The 17,517-nt window shown below is 32.2% G+C and overlaps 2 protein-coding genes across 2 annotated transcripts in view; one reads left to right on the top strand and one right to left on the bottom strand.

The window, feature by feature from the left end:
* LOC134842284 (uncharacterized) overlaps positions 1-3,387 on the top strand; it is a 33,883-nt gene extending 30,496 nt beyond the window's left edge. Inside the window, exons 6-7 of the mRNA XM_063858555.1 lie at positions 462-1,061; positions 1,547-3,387. Of these exons, the coding sequence (XP_063714625.1) occupies positions 462-1,061; positions 1,547-3,270 (2,324 nt within the window). The 3' untranslated portion in view covers positions 3,271-3,387. The remainder of the gene's footprint in view (positions 1-461; positions 1,062-1,546) is intronic.
* Positions 1-17,517, bottom strand: part of LOC134842285 (alpha-mannosidase 2-like) — a 402,951-nt gene that overhangs the window by 283,772 nt on the left and 101,662 nt on the right. The gene's annotated exons all lie outside the window — the stretch shown is intronic.

Here is a 17,517-nt window from a genome sequence, read left to right as displayed (position 1 = left end):
GGAACTTGTGCACAGAATCCACAGACATTTTTTTGTAAGTGAAACTCACTTACATTTTAGTACACTTTTAAAGGCATGTATCTGGATTCCAGCAACCTAGAGATATCAAACAGTGCGCCTTTCAGTGCACTGTTTAGCCTCGTAATGTTTGACTTCGCGAAAGTCTGGACAGAAAACCCGGACCTCGACCACTATTTCACAGCCTGTGTTCTGAACTGACTGACCCTAAAGATTTACAAACTTACATCCCTTAGGGAACTTTGCTCGTTGCTACTCTCTCCCCGAAATGCACAAAGCCGGGCAAAAATTGTTTGAGAGAATAAACATCTTAAAATTACTATTATGAGAGGCAGTGCTAATTGACTTTATGAAAATAGATAGTTTATGGTACATTTTAAAATGATTTTAGCCTCTGAAACGCCAATTTAGAGTTGCCGTGTATGTTGTTGTTTCAATTTTAGACCGTCACGTCTATATGTGGAACGTGGAAACTCTTCAAATGCAAACAATTGCGTGCAAAGTTGAAAAACAATCTGAGGAAATGCGGTTCCGAGCCCTTTCTTCGGGAGATGAAAGAGTGTCTGCCCAGAGCTCCAGCAGTAACTCATTGGCACAAGAATCAATAGTGCAAGTTGCAGATATTCAAAAGCTGAACGAATGTATTTACGTGGGCTTGAACGTTGGATACGTTCTTGTTTACAATGGAACAACAGGCGATAAGGTCAACCAAATCCATTGTTATGTAGAAGACGTCTACAGGATACTTGCTGTGGAACCAATCATAGCTCCTCCCAGGTGCCAAGTGATGGAGCATTACCAGGCAATGTTCCACAAGAAGGATCCGAGGTTCTTGACTTTCGGAAGAGGTCACTACAGTTTAGTGGAGCAGAGATTGTCGTGCAAAATGGCGACTGAGGCGACAAACAGACGCGGGCGGGCACACACGTATGATTCAATGTTCGCAGCTTCTCGCGACATTGTCATTAAGCTTTGGAACCAGTACGGGGAGGAACTGAACAAAATAAAAACGCGCAAGCCAAAGCTGGTTAAACAGGAAACAGGTAACAAATTATAAGCATGAGGGTAAATAATAATAATTATAAGCATGGGGCGGGGGGCGGGGAGCATAGTCTATTTTTGCAAAATTAATTACTGAAACAAAAACATGTTTGATTTTAAATATTTTACAGATTTTTGGGCAGAAGTTTTTGGGCTTGAAAAGTGTCAACTGAATTAGGCTTCAAAAATTCTTTCAAAGCTAAAAATGTAGTTTTTGTTGCTTAAATTGGAATGGACTAAAAATCGAAAATTTAAGCGGTTTGTCATTACACTGAGAAAAAGTTTTGAAACTATTTTCAAAAATCGACCGAATCACGATGGAAAGGACTTTGATATTAGCCACTCTGGCCTCTTTCTTAGGTTCCTGATTTTGAGTGGACAAAAGTGTTTAAAAACAAAAACTAAATCCGCACACCACGAATACTAGTTCTTGCCGCTTTCAGAGGTCGGAGAAAACAATTATAAGCCAGCTAGATTATGTTTTTAGTGACGAATGAAAAGCGGCGAACGACATTCTGCGGCGGCGAAAGAAACGAGCAAAAGGTAGCAGCACCGAATGCCGTCTCTGAGATGTGCATGAAAGCAGTACTGATCCCGAAGGAGTTGCAGGAATCCACTTCTGAGTTATCCCAAGCCGACCTGAACAAATTCATGAACATTCTTCGTTTTGACGAAGCAGCGGTTGAAAACCTTGCCAACGCCACGCCTTCTGACGATGACAAGGGAAATGACGAAATGGATTCACAACCAGAAGAGAATAGTAAGCGACCATTGAAACGACCTTCGCTTCTGGGAACTTTTTCGCGCAAGAAACCAAGAAGCCAGTTAGATGCTATCATTGAGAACCCAGAGCCAAAACGGGTGCTAGTAGACGTCAAGGAGTCAGGCTTTGCCTGCTATAGATTCTCATTGACTGTTAAAGGTCAGATAGTGGAGTTCAGCAACGGAGTCTCAGTCAGTTTCAAACCTTTTTCGTGCGAGACTTCAGCGCACCAAACTGTTCTCATTATTGTGAACAGTCCTGACAACGAACAGTTAAAAAGACACTTTCCAAAGTGCAGCAGTTCTCCGATAGTTAATATCATAAGTGAAATCAAAAAAGAATTCAAAAGACCCGTGGCCGTTTCGTTTCCCGGAATACACGGAGAAATTTTCAGTCAGAAAGTATACACTGGCTTCGATTTAGCTCCCGATTGTTTATTTCCGGTGGAAAAGCTAGAACGCGTGACAGCAAACAGCAGAGCTATAGAGTACCAAGCCAGTCAGTTCTTCATGCCAATTTGTGTCGTTTCGTCCGCAACTTCTGCTAGCCTACCTGGCTTCGTTAATCTGAATAACTTATTCCCACAAGAGTTACGAATGTTCCTCGTATTGTATAAGGAAAACGTGGGTCACGAAAGGTCCTTGCACTTCAGCTGTCTGCCAGCGAATCGTTTTCTGAATGTTGTAAAGATGCTCCCAGTTGCCGATGTGCAAGTTCACGGAGTTCAAATACAGACCAAAGTTGGATCAAAAATCGAAATCACAGCATTCGACCGAACAGTTTATTTGAACGTACTTGATAACGAAATTGTAGTTATCAATGACAATACGGATCCCAAGTTCCAAGAATCTCAAATATCGTACCAATTCTCAGTGATTTGTCCAGTTTTCACGAGAAACTGCACTTACGGGAAACTATTGGCTAACCGGTCTATCAACGTGAACTTTGAGACCATTTTGAGGTCAGTTTCGAGGTCAATTGCTTCGACCGACTGCAACTGGACAGAGTTTCTGAACAAGGCGAGTTTCGATGAAAGTGACGTGAAAGTGTTGATCAACCATGACAACAATGAAATTCTGGAAAAGATGAGTTTGTTCGCTACTAAAAACGAACTTGTAGATATCTTATCACACCTCGTGGACGAGACGCAAGTGGATTTGAACAGAGAAAACATCTATACAGTGATCGACCGAGTGAGCTGCTGGCGAACTATTTCTCGGAGCGAGATTGTGAGAGCTCTCAAACAGAATGACAAGTTTAGAAGTGTGTCTTTTTCAGGCCAAATAACAAACTTTGCTGCCCAAATTGCTGCCAAGTGTCTGATAGAAAAGTATCGATTCAATCAACTTCAGCCTGGCTCATTGTTGGACATTGCAGTGTATGCTGAAGATTTAGCACGTCCCTTCTGGACACACAAAAGGCGACGTATTAGCTCAGACGCCTCATAAATCCAATAGAATCACTTACGCAATCATACCGCCTGCAGATTCCATCGATTAAACAACAAATATCTTAACCACTTTTCTCCTAATGTCATATGGATGAAAATAAATTATTTCAGTTAATTAGGATAACAAATGACTTGAACGAATACATTGACATAATTGACAAAAGCTGTGCTCTGCAAGCATGTGAAGTCGGAATTTTGCAATAATAAAGAAATCACAGATAATCAGAACAAAAAAACAATTTCTTGATCGAGCATTATGTCAAAGCATTGCAGAACAGGTTTTGCCCGAATATAATAGGTAAAATATCCGAATTTGTTTTATACAATTTTTTGGTAAATTTTCCCCCTCACGTGTTTCAAGCAGACTGATAAATTTTTCATCTTTTAAGCGTTTGATAAAACCAAATAGCTTGCAATCATTTTTTGTGGATTGAAATCTTGGCTGTTTTTTTTTGCATTAGGAATAGCGAACACATTGATTTCTTACAGCTGCACTTAAAGTAACCTGGATAATGCATTTGAGCTTTTTAGTTTTAGTGTATTAACATTTTGGTGATTGAAAAAAAATTGACAGTTGAATTGTGTTAGTAGGTCTGACGAACAAACACCCGAGTACGTTTTCCGTCGTTTTCTTTATTTGATGGAAAAAATTGAAATATTTAAAACTTTGAACATTGTCTTTAGAAAGTAAGAAAAAACACTATGAGCAAAAATATTCCAAAATTCCCGGGTTCACCTCCATAAACCGAAAATGCTTATCTTACAATTCCATACATCAATTGTATGGAAACATGCTAATCATACAGTTTTCATACAATTTCAAAAAATCATTTAAAGAAGATTCGAACTAGTTTCTGCGGCTATTTGAGCCAAATAAAACAGTCTGGTGATGAAAAAATCTTTGTTTCTTTTTTTTTTGAAAAAAAATATATCATAGAATTTCCATATATGAAACATGTATGATTAGCAATTTTTTGATGGCCACAACAAAAATTTTTCCAAAAAATATTAAAATTGCCCCAAATTTTTTTTGTTTTTTTTTTCAATCGCAAATCGAATTTTGTACGCAAAGAAACATTTTACAAAAAAGATTTTTTTTGCATGCAAATTTTAACTTTTGTCTGAATAACGTAGTCCTGGATACACGAAAATTGGATTTTTTCCGTTGTTCTGGATAACTTTTTTCAAACAGGCTAACAACTCCTTCTTCTTTGAAAAATTTTGCCACAACTGAAAAGTTTGACGCTATCAATATATTATTTGTGAAGATAACTCAATGAACCCAAGAATATTAAAAAAAAAACAAATCTTTTGGGAAACCTTGCCCAGACGAGTAAAATTTCGTAAGACAATTGCAGCAGAACAAAAATTTTGAATTTTTAATTGTTTCGGCCGACATTTTTTTCTTCTTAGAATTTTAATTGAAATGCCGGACCATGCTCTTTGAAATTGAGTGCCTGATTAGCTAATCAGATTCAACTTTATTACTTTGAGTTGAAAAAACTGCAAAAATTTCAAGTATTTGGAAAAAATTGGGGAAATCTCATAGTTTTAGTTAATTTTTTTGTTGCTTCTGATCTAATAGAAACAATATACGTACGTACGTACAGAGTGTAAAACTGAGTTCAAATTGCATACTAAACGGCATCATGTTGAGACAATGATACAAAAGTTTCAATAAAATTTTGGATTTTTCCAAAATTTTCAAACAAAATATTGAAATACGATAAGTTTTAGCATAATCGGAGCTAGAAAGCAGGTTTTATAATGCTCTCAACGTTAACGAGAAAGCTCATAATAGCTGATTCAATATTGAAACTTCCGATTCCTCGGGAGAATAGTGAAATTAACCGTAATTTTTGAGAAAGAAAAAAATTAATCAAATCTACCCAAAAATTTTCATTATCAACCTTTGTTTTGGTAATTAACTAATTTTTTGTCCAATTCAGGTAGAATTGAAAAAATATTTTCAATTCAAAAGAACATTAAGAGCAATATTCTACAAAATTTCTAGATCAAACTCCATGATTTAACTCCTCCTCAGTTTTTTCTCAGTGGTTAACCCAAATTTGTAAAAACAATATTACAACTTCTGAGAAGTTTTTCACGTTATTAAAAATGAATTTCAGATAAAAGATAAACATTGAACAGTTAATTGCTCAAATTGACTAAAAATGGTATAAATTTATTTAAAAATTTTATACGATATTGGCTCAATCTCAAAAAAATCTTGTTCATAACTGATGATTATCTCTCTGTTGCTTCTGCAACATAATTTTCATGAATTTCCGTAGATATGTTCTATGTTTTAAAGTTATTCTTGCTTTCTGCTCAAAACGTATTATCGGTTTTGAACTCACTTTGCAAGAAAATTAAGTCAGAACCGGAGAATTTAGGAGGAAAATAGTATCAATTGAACGAACAGAGATAAAATTAGAACTGATACTGCCTGATCATTACGATAAAAAAAGTAAGTGTCTTCCTCAAAGTTCTCTTGTTAAATTGCTACAGTAAACTATTTAAGCAAAAATACAACTTTTGGATTCAATAAATATCACTTTTCTTGCAAAATAGTTATTAAATCGCTTTTTATTCTTTATTTATGACGGAAGTTTTCTCAAGAATATCCAAGTGAGAAAGAATCGGTGCTAATTAAACAATTCAAAAACATATGTAAAAAATGAGAATATAAAAGTGTGTTTTAACAATTCAAGGACAAATAAAGAGCAGCTCTATTACTTATAACCTGAAAACCTCAGGAAATACGCAAGGGAACCTAGTTCCTAACATCTACAATATCTAAAAACGTCTAAAAGAGCGCAACTCAAAAAATTGATTTTGCCAAGGAAATCAAGGTGCAAACTGGAACAACTTTTTAACTTTCCTATGTTTATCGAGCAAAAAACTCTATAGTGAAAAAAATGAAATGTAGATCTTGAAAGCAAGTTTTTGATTTATGCTTCATGCATCTTCTTCCAAGAGATGTCTGATTGGGTTTACTTTACAAAAATTATCCTCAAAAGATCTAAATTGTCATATAAAGCTGCCTAATGTATCAAAAGATAACAAACTTTTCTAATGAATTACACATAAATACAAATCTTTGACATTTTTTATGTCTGACTTTTTCTCAAGATAAACTTTATAAGCCAAATTTTAGTAAAATTATCTCAACAATCCTAATGAATTAAACTGAGTTTCTATCTCATTTTAGCATTTTCTCACTTTCTGCTGCATCTATTATCTATCAAAATAATCCAATTTCTACAAATTTTAACATGAAAATTGAATTTTAGATAAAAAATGTATCGTTTCAACGAACGTTCAATAATTCGAAGCTGAAGTAAAACCATGAATCCTTTGCTAAAAGTCTTTATTTGATTTGCTCAACCTGATAACTTTATAGTGCTGTTTCAGATCTAATTTTCTACATTGAGGTAATTCTTTGGTTGAGAATGATGTGTAAAGAAATGATTATCTTGAAATTTTCAAAGGTTAGCACAAACATGCATTTTTTCATCTTTTCTGAAATCGTCAAAAAACAGTAGAAAACTATAATTCTTAACAAATCAAACCCAATTATCTGCTTAATAACGCACTACTCTATGAACGCTTTTACAACCACTAAATAGGGAAAACTTTAAAATGGCAACTAGGCAAAACCTTTCAATTAGTCGATGTTTTACAAATATCCAGTTTTTTTTTACAGTTTTCAAACAAATGAAAGACAACTAGGTGAAACCTTTCAATAAGTCAATTTTTACAAATGTTCAGTTTTTTTACAGTTTTTAAACGAATAATTAACCACTCATTAGCGTATGTTACGCACTTTTACTACAAACTTATCGAAACAAAGTCCGAATTATCTGCTTAATAACGCACTACTCTATGAACAGTTTTACAATCACTGAACAGGGAAAACTTTAAATGGCAACAGGGCAAAATCTTTCAATTAGTCAATGTTTTACAAATATCTAGTTTTTTCTACAGTTTTTAAACAAATACTTAACCACTCATTAGCGTATGTTATCCACTTTTACTACAAATTCATCGCAACAAAGTCTCCTCAAGCTTGCAACCAATAGAGTTTTTACTGTTGGCTAAAGATTTTTGGATCAATTTCCATGGAAAATTTCAGAACAATTTGAACTCGATTTTTGCTGTCTGTATCGTCAATCAACCCCCCTTGAATAAAAAAAATGACAGACCTAGAATTGTGATAAAAAAACTGCAGAGTTATTAATAGAATTTTTCAATTTCATCGCAATTGTATTTCAGACTGAGTAAAAATTAGTATTCATAGTAAATTGAACGAACAGAGATAAAATTAGAACTGATACTGCCTGATCATTACGATAAAAAAAGTAAGTGTCTTCCTCAAAGTTCTCTTGTTAAATTGCTACAGTAAACTATTTAAGCAAAAATACAACTTTTGGATTCAATAAATATCACTTTTCTTGCAAAATAGTTATTAAATCGCTTTTTATTCTTTATTTATGACGGAAGTTTTCTCAAGAATATCCAAGTGAGAAAGAATCGGTGCTAATTAAACAATTCAAAAACATATGTAAAAAATGAGAATATAAAAGTGTGTTTTAACAATTCAAGAACAAATTAAGAGCAGCTCTATTACTTATAACCTGAAAACCTCAGGAAATACGCAAGGGAACCTAGTTCCTAACATCTACAATATCTAAAAACGTCTAAAAGAGCGCAACTCAAAAAATTGATTTTGCAAAGGAAATCAAGGTGCAAACTGGAACAATTTTATAACTTTCCTATGTTTATCGAGCAAAAAACTCTATAGTGAAAAAAATGAAATGTAGATCTTGAAAGCAAGTTTTTGATTTATGCTTCATGCATCTTCTTCCAAGAGATGTCTGATTGGGTTTACTTTACAAAAATTATCCTCAAAAGATCTAAATTGTCATATAAAGCTGCCTAATGTATCAAATGATAACAAACTTTTCTAATGAATTACACATAAATACAAATCTTTGACATTTTTTATGTCTGACTTTTTCTCAAGATAAACTTTATAAGCCAAATTTTAGTAAAATTATCTCAACAATCCTAATGAATTAAACTGAGTTTCTATCTCATTTTAGCATTTTATCACTTTCTGCTGCATCTATTATCTATCAAAATAATCCAATTTCTACAAATTTTAACATGAAAATTGAATTTTAGATAAAAAATGTATCGTTTCAACGAACGTTCAATAATTCGAAGCTGAAGTAAAACCATGAATCCTTTGCTAAAAGTCTTTATTTGATTTGCTCAACCTGATAACTTTATAGTGCTGTTTCAGATCTGATTTTCTACATTGAGGTAATTCTTTGGTTGAGAATGATGTGTAATGAAATGATTATCTTGAAATTTTCAAAGGTTAGCACAAACATACATTTTTTCATCTTTTCTGAAATCGTCAAAAAACAGTAGAAAACTATAATTCTTAACAAATCAAATCCAATTATCTGCTTAATAACGCACTACTCTATGAACGCTTTTACAACCACTAAATAGGGAAAACTTTAAAATGGCAACTAGGCCAAACCTTTCAATTAGTCGATGTTTTACAAAAGTTCAGTTTTTTTACAGTTTTTAAACGAATAATTAACCACTCATTAGCGTATGTTACGCACTTTTACTACAAACTTATCGAAACAAAGTCCGAATTATCTGCTTAATAACGCACTACTCTATGAACAGTTTTACAATCACTGAACAAGGAAAACTTTAAATGGCAACAGGGCAAAATCTTTCAATTAGTCAATGTTTTACAAATATCTAGTTTTTTCTACAGTTTTTAAACAAATACTTAACCACTCATTAGCGTATGTTATCCACTTTTACTACAAATTCATCGCAACAAAGTCTCCTCAAGCTTGCAACCAATGGAGTTTTTACTGTTGGCTAAAGATTTTTGGATCAATTTCCATGGAAATTTTCAGAACAATTTGAACTCGATTTTTGCTGTCTGTATCGTCAATCAACCCCCCTTGAATAAAAAAAATGACAGACCTAGAATTGTGATAAAAAAACTGCATAGTTTTTAATAGAATTTTTCAATTTCATTGCAATTGTATTTCAGACTGAGTAAAAACTAGTATTCATAGTAAATTGTCCTAAGTTTTTAATAAAAATATTAATTTTTTCTTCTCTTAAAGTGGGTATGGAGACTGCTGAGCACATAAATTGACACTATGTTGAAAAAAAGAATGCTTCTTCTTGAAATGATTAGTGTGTTCCTCGCTGCTATAAGTATAAAAGTTACAGTTCGAACACTTCAAAACACCACAGGTTCTACGATGTCTTGACGCATATTTATGTGTGTGTTCTCTGCCACATTCAAGACAAGCAACTCTTTTTTTTCTATTCAGTCACGGCATCTCAATAAGTAATTGACGAATTTGAGAATAAATGGGAGTTTTAGAATGTCCCGAATTTTTCTAATACAAAGAGTTGAATAGCTGCAAAAATTAATAAAACAAATAAAAACAGCGAAATTTTTAGTCAATGATTTTTAAGGTGAAGGGAAATCAGAATGGATATCATCCTATTTGATCAGGATGAAAAAATTTGTCCAATCTAACCATGAAGTTTTCAAACGTTTTGATATCAACCAATCATTATCGATCATTTCTTATAAGGAAAGCTTTATCTATTGATATCAACCAATCAGAAACGGGTTTTACTTATTAGGAAAATTTATTTTTTTTTTGATATCAACCAATCAGAATCGGGCTTTACTTATAAGGAAATTTTATCTTTTTTGATATCAACCGTTCAGAATTGAGCACTCCTTCACAGATAATATTTGTGATCTTAACAAATTAGATTGAATTATTCACAGATTTCAAAACATTTTTAGATCAGAACAAAACTATGTTTATGAAATTCCCCAATCCATCATTGTTACTGAAAAATTTTCTAACATAACTAACATATGTATTTGACACCAAAGTGAGATAGATTAAATTTTTTGTCAGCTTTATATTGTTTTTCGAAACTTAATTCAATTTTTTTTAAATACTATCAAAATTTTATTGATTTTTTCGATTTCTAACCAGTGAAAAAAGAAATTAACAAAATATACATTTTTATTGTTTTCTTTTTGATGAATTGTAGTATAAACAACCGGAAGTCTATTAAATTTGGATTATCAATTAAAAAAATTTCTGACAAATCTAGATTTTGTCTTTGTATCAAATTCAAAACAATATTCAAATTGATGTTCTTTATCTCCAATTTTTTTTTCATAAGCTCTTCCAATGTTTTGTTTTTTACTGATAGACCACTGAATCTGACTTAACTATTCTAATTAAAAAAACATTGTTAATAAATGTGGCAGTACTCTTCTTTTGTAAAATCTCCTCTCCATCTTTTCAGCAAAACTATTGAACTTAATGTGTTTCTTTACAAGTTAAAACTAATACAATCTCCATCAACATCATCTGTGCACCATCCTTGTAGTTTTTGTAGTAGTTCAATTTTAAAATCTGATTAAGGTCCATTTCAGACATTGAAAACGCTTTTGATAGAAACTTTTTTCTTTCTGAAATAAACAAAAAACTTAATAAACTCGTAATTCTAATCACCATCAAAACTTTTTTCCTCATTTAGAAAATTGATTTAAATATCAAAATCTCAATTTTAAAAAAAATTAAAACAATCAATGAAATAGATAAATTCAAAAATTAATTGAGGTTTTCATTTAGCTTTTTGGTTGTAATTTTGTTCAAATTAGACAAAATGTGCTTATATTTAGACAAAAACAGTCATAAATTAGGTTTTTTTGTAATTTTTCGAACAATAACTGGAATATCAAGTGATAATTGTTTAATGTTTTTTTTTGTTAATTTGAATTAAATTGTGTGTTTTGTCTGACTTTTTCTGAAATATCATAGCTATAAAAATTGACTTCAGTGAAAAAATATAGTTTTGAACCAACAATATGTTAATTACCAAACATACAAAACGCTACAAAGCAATACTGAGACTTACTTTTATCGAAAAACATAGTCTCTCAAAATTTGGTAGAGATCTTCGAATTCATTCGAAGTATAGCTGACAAATGAAATTTGCTTCAAGTCTTCATTTACCTTTGCAGTGAAGAGTCGAATCTTATTGTAGGGTGTCTTGTTTATATTGTACTTCTTGATTGTGACACACACCCTCCTCGTGTTGAATTTTGATATTTCATATGCTCTGTTACAGATGTCGAGCTCTTGATCCAGAGTTGATTCTTAACCAGATTTGGCTTCATATATATGTACGAATCCAAGGTTTTCAGCATCGTGATTAACTGTATTCCAGATTGCCGATATTGCTTTTCTTCTTTTTCACTAAGATAGATTTAATGAGACTTATTTTTGCCAAATCATTTATTTTCAAAAGTTGAAAGCACGGTTCCAATTACCAACCAAATCTCCCAATTCTTTTTTGATTTTTTGAAAATTCAATTTAGTTGGGACTATCAACTTTTCTTGAGTACATTTTCGAAGAGAAAACTGATCAGATGAGGAGAAATGGGGGAAATGATTTTGAGGTTAAGAGAAATTGGAAGTGAGCAGTATGAGTCATATGGAAGTAGTACCAAATCTGGTAGGTTTTGTATGAAGTTTCCCTTTATGGAAATTCCGTAGTCGTTACTACTACTCCATAAATCCACCAGTTTCTGCAAAAATTATTCTTCTCAATAAAAGCTGCTGTATGTCACTCTCTTCCAAGTTTTTATTCAGATTGAAACGTAAATAATTGTTTTCTACTTTCAACAAATTTTACGAATAAAACTTAGTAACCCAAGATTTTTGCGCGTCTACTCACGGTTCTTTCTGTTTTTTGGAAAGTTGCAAGTTTTATTTAAATTTAATAGGAACATCTCTTAGCCAGATTCTTCAGAGATTAGACAAATATCAATACATATATCAAGAAATTGATTGTCTTCACACTTTGTAAAAACACAGATTCTATTCAAGTATTGTGACATCAAGTCGGCAAGTATTCAATCAGCTTATTTGCGGTGTTCAGCATAATTTACGATAAAAAGGAGCTATAAAAAACCAATTGTATGAAAGAAAAGACTCGTTTAGAAAACAATCAAAAAACTTTATCTAAATTCTAATCAAAAATTTGCATTTACGCAAACTCTGGGCTCAGTTTTGTTAGACAGAATTCGAAATGTTCAAAACTCAGAAAATGAAACTGATTTGTTCAAAATAATTGATTGTTTCATTGATGGTTATGTTTCTGCAAATAATGAGTTGATCATTTTTTCTTTTAATTTTTGAACATTTCTTCATAAAATCTTGTCAAAGATAATTATATTTCATTTTAAATGCTTTTCAACGAATAAATTTATAAAAATATTTCTTTACTTGTTGCAAAAGTTGTAATTTTTTTTATCAACAAGTGTGCTAAATTTTTTGAGAACAAGTTTTGCTTGCTGCAACTTTTTTTCATGACTTTTTTATAAAACATATGCAAAAATCAAACTTATTTTATTCTTATGCAACTGCAAAAAACGCAAAGTTTTATTGTAAAAAACTTGTTAATTCATTGCCAAAAAGTTCCAACATTTTTGTTTTCGAGTGCTATTCCCTATCCTAATACATTGTTTTTCTGATATTATTGATCAACATACATGCGAAAAATAGATTTCTTTATGATCAAAAATAAAAGCAAGAAAATCAATTACTTTAATTATTAACAGTGCAAGAACAAATTATATAATATTTTTCTAAAATTAAAAACATTTAATAAAAATTTTCCTAATTTGCGAATTTTTTTTTGAATTTTCAAAATTATGCAAAAAAAATTCAGAAAAACACTGCAAGTTGCAAAAAGATGTAATGATGTTTTCATCATGTATGCAAAAACTAAGATGTTTTTTAATCAAGTCTGTAAAAATTGATCTGACGAAATTGCTTTCAAATTTTTTATGATCTTGCAAAAATTTTGTGTTTTGCAAAGTGCATGAATAGGATTTTTCAAAACGTGTACTACAAATTTTTCAATAAACTCTCACCTTATCTCTTGGTTCTTATCTCTTTAACATAAAACTACTAGATGCGAAATAAAAATTACAAAACCCAAGACAATAACCAAAATATTTGCAAATCAAAGAGCTGTCGAGCAGCTGAGTTCTCAAAATTTTGCAAGTTCTCAATGGAGCGCAAAACTGGTCTTGCCTCCATCGCCGGTGGTTGTCTTGGCGGTTGGCTGACTGAAGATCTCGGCTCAGAGAACCCCTCATCCTCTTCGATAGTAATTGGGATCTGCACAGATCCTTCTTCCTCCCGAGGAAAGAGGAAATCGTCGATTGGTTGTGCCACATATATAGAGTCAGGAATCTCGGGGTATTCATTCCCACATGCTCAGACACTTCCTCCATCATTTGCATGGTTCCAAGTTGGTTCTCTGTGATGAGAACTTGCGTCATATGTTGTTCGTTGAAATCTCTTCGGATTATCTCCACCATGTGCCAGACTTGAGTTGGGATGTCCGTTTGAGCCAGAAAAACTCCAGACACTGTTTCTCGCACTTGAATTTGTACTAGATCAGGTGAAAATTCTACCGAGAACATAAGCTTGCTGTTTTGCACTGAGAAGATCACTTCCAGCAATAAGTTGAGTAAAAGATACAGAGTAAAATGAACCATGGATTTACAGTTAAGAGGGAAGTAGTTGACGTTTATGCATGTCACAGGTTTTCCCCCAATATATTTTGATAAAAAACCAAATATTAGTTCACGGTACCCATTTCTCTAACCTAAAAATTATTTTATTTTCTTTTTTACTACCATCAACTACCTCCTCTCTCAGCTCTAAATACTTTAACTCGAATGTGTGGGTATAACCAATCAGAATTGATTTTCCTTATTTGGATTGTAGACGTGTCCAATCAGATTTCAGCTTTCTTTTATGGAATTCTTGAATAAAAATAAGTTCAGTTGGAAACAAAGTTCTAATTTAGGTACTTTTTACACATTGTCGTCTCCAAGCACAAAAACAAATACTTGAATTTTTATCAAAATTTATTGGGGGAAGACCTGTGACATGCATAAACGTCAACTACTTCCCTCTTAACTGTAAATCCATGGTTCATTTTACTCTGTATCTTTTACTCAACTTATTGCTGGAAATGATCTTCTCAGTGCAAAACAGCAAGCTTATGTTCTCGGTAGAATTTTCACCTGATCTAGTACAAATTCAAGTGCGAGAAACAGTGTCTGGAGTTTTTCTGGCTCAAACGGACATCCCAACTCAAGTCTGGCACATGGTGGAGATAATCCGAAGAGATTTCAACGAACAACATATGACGCAAGTTCTCATCACAGAGAACCAACTTGGAACCATGCAAATGATGGAGGAAGTGTCTGAGCATGTGGGAATGAACTAGCCCGAGATTCCTGACTCTAGATATGTGGCACAACCAGTCGAAGATTTCCTCTTTCCTCGGGAAGAAGAAGGAGCTGTGCAGAACCCAATCACTATCGAAGAGGATGAGGGATTCTCTGAGCCAAGAACTCCAGTCAGCAAACCACCAAGACAACCACCGGCGATGGAGGCAAGACCAGTTTTGCGCTCCATTGAGAACTTGCAAAATTTTGAGAACTCAGCTGCTCGACAGCTCTTTGATTTGTAAATATTTTGGTTATTATCTTGGGTTTTGTAATTTTTTTTTCGCATCTAGTAGTTTTATATTAAAGAGATAAGAACAAAGATATGACGTAAGAGTTTAGGGTTGAAGTACTTTTTTTGAAAAATCCTATACATGCACTTTGCAAAAGACAAAATTTTTGCAATATCTTAAAAAAACTGAAAACAATTTTGTCAGATCATTTTTTACAGACCTGATAAAAAACATCTTGCAAGATGGTGTTAAATTTGCAAGATGATAAAAACAGTTAAAATAATTTCATCTTCCAAAGTTTTTCAGATCAATTTTTACGGCTCGATAAAAAAACAGCTCAGTTTTTGCATACATGATGAAATTATCATTACAGTGCATTGTTTTTCTTAACATTTTTGCATACTTTTTAAAAAATCAAAGAAAAACTTGCAAATTAGGAAAATTTTAATTAATGCTTTTGCTTTTCTAAAAATTATTATACAACTTTTTCTTGCACTGTTAATGATTAAAGTGAATGAATTTCTTGCTTTTTTTTTCGATCATAAAAAATCTACTTTTTGCATGTCTGTTGATCAGGGATATCAGAAAAACAATGTTTTAAGATATGGAGTAACACTCGAAAACAAAAATGTTGAAACTTTCTGGCAATGATTTAACAAGTTTTTTACCATAAAATTTTGCGTTTTTTGCATTTGCATAAGAAAAAATAAGTTTTGCATGTGTTTTGTAAGAACTCATGAAAAAAGTTACATCAAGCAAAATATTTTTAAAATTTTATTTTCGAAACTAATAAAAAAAGTTGACACGAGTCATTTTCTTGATACGCTTGGTATTTTTATATCTCCTTTCCGTCGTAAATTATGCTGAACACCGCAAATAAGCTGATTGAATACTTCCCGACTTGATGTGACAATACTTGAATAGAATCGGTGTTTGTACAAAGTGTAAAGACAATCAATTTCTTGATATATGTATTGACATTTGTCTAATCTCTGAAGAATCTGACTAAGATATATTCCTACTAAGTTTAAATGAAGTTTGCAGCTTTCCAAGGTTTAGAAAGGATTGTGAGTAGACACGCAATAATCTTGGGTTACTATGTTTTTTCGTAATCTTCGTGATGAGAACATAAAATAATGATTTATTATTATGATAAAAAAAACTGGGAAGAGGTTGACAAATAGCAGCTGTCATTGAGAAGAATGATTTGTGCAGAAACTGGTGGTTTTATGTAGTAGTAGTAGTAATGCCTACGCAATTTCCATATAGGAAAACTTCATACAAAACCTTGGTACTACTTCCATATGACTCATACTGCTTACTTCCATTTTCTTTTAACCTCAAAATCATTTCTCCCATTTCTCCTCATCTGATCAGTTTTCTCTTCGAAAATGTACTCAAGAAAAGTTGATAGTCCCAACAAAATTGAATTTTCAAAAAATCAAAAAAGAATTGGGAGATTTGTTTGGTAATTCGAACCGTGCTTTCAACTTTTGAAAATAAATGATTGGGGAAAAATAAGTCTCAACAAGTCTATCTTAGTGAAAAAGAAGGAGAAGCAATATCGGCAATCTGGAATACAATTAATCACAATGCTGAAAACCTTGGATTCGTACATATAGATGAAGCCAAATCTGGTAAAAAATCAACTATGGATCAAGAGCTCGACATCTGTAATAGAGCATATGAAATATCAAAATACAACGCGAGGAAGGTGTGTGTCACAGTCAAGAAGTACGATATAAACAAGCCACCCTACAATTAGATTCGACTCTTCACTTCAAAGGAAAATGAAGACTTGAAGCAAGTTTCATTTGTGAGCTATACTTTGAATGAATTCAAAGATCTCTTCCAAATTTTGGGAGGATTTATGTTTTTTGATAATTGTAAGTCTCAGTAATGCTTTTTAAGGTTTTGTATGTTTGGTAATTAACATATTATTGGTTCAAAACTATTTTTTTTCATTGAAGTGTATATTTAGAGCTTTGATATCTCAGGAAAAGTCAGAAAAAACAAACAATTTAGTTCAGTTTAACAGAAAACCATAATCAATTATCAGTTAATTTTTCATATATTGTTTAAAAAATTACAGAAAAGCTTATTTTATGACTGTTTTTGTCCAAACTTAAATAAATTTTGTCTTATTTAAACAAAATTACCAGCAAGAATGTAGTTGACAACATTATCAATATTTCTTGAATTTATTTATTTCATTGGTTGTTTTATTTTTTTTAATGGTGATTAATATTACAAAGTAAATTAAAAATGAAAAAAACAATTCAAGTTTTTTAAGTTTCTTTGTTTATTTCAGTCAGAAAAATATTTCTATCAAAAGCGTTTCCAATGACTGAAATGGAGATTCATCAGATTTTAAAATTGAACTGCTACAAAAATCTACAAGAGAGGTGCACAGATGATGTTGATGGAGATTGCATTAGTTTTAACTTGTATAGAAACACAAAAAGTTCAATAGTTTTGTTAAAAACAATGAATAGGAGATTTCAGAAAAGCAGAGTACTGCCAGATTTATCAACAACGTTTTTATTTGAAGAGTTAAGTCAGATTCATTGGTCTATCAGTAAGAAAAAACAAAACAATTGGAGAGTCT

The sequence above is a fragment of the Symsagittifera roscoffensis genome, chromosome 3 (assembly GCF_963678635.1).
Source record: "Symsagittifera roscoffensis chromosome 3, txSymRosc1.1, whole genome shotgun sequence".
NCBI classification, from domain to species: domain Eukaryota; kingdom Metazoa; phylum Xenacoelomorpha; order Acoela; family Convolutidae; genus Symsagittifera; species Symsagittifera roscoffensis.
This window is presented reverse-complemented; position numbering and strand designations above follow the sequence as displayed.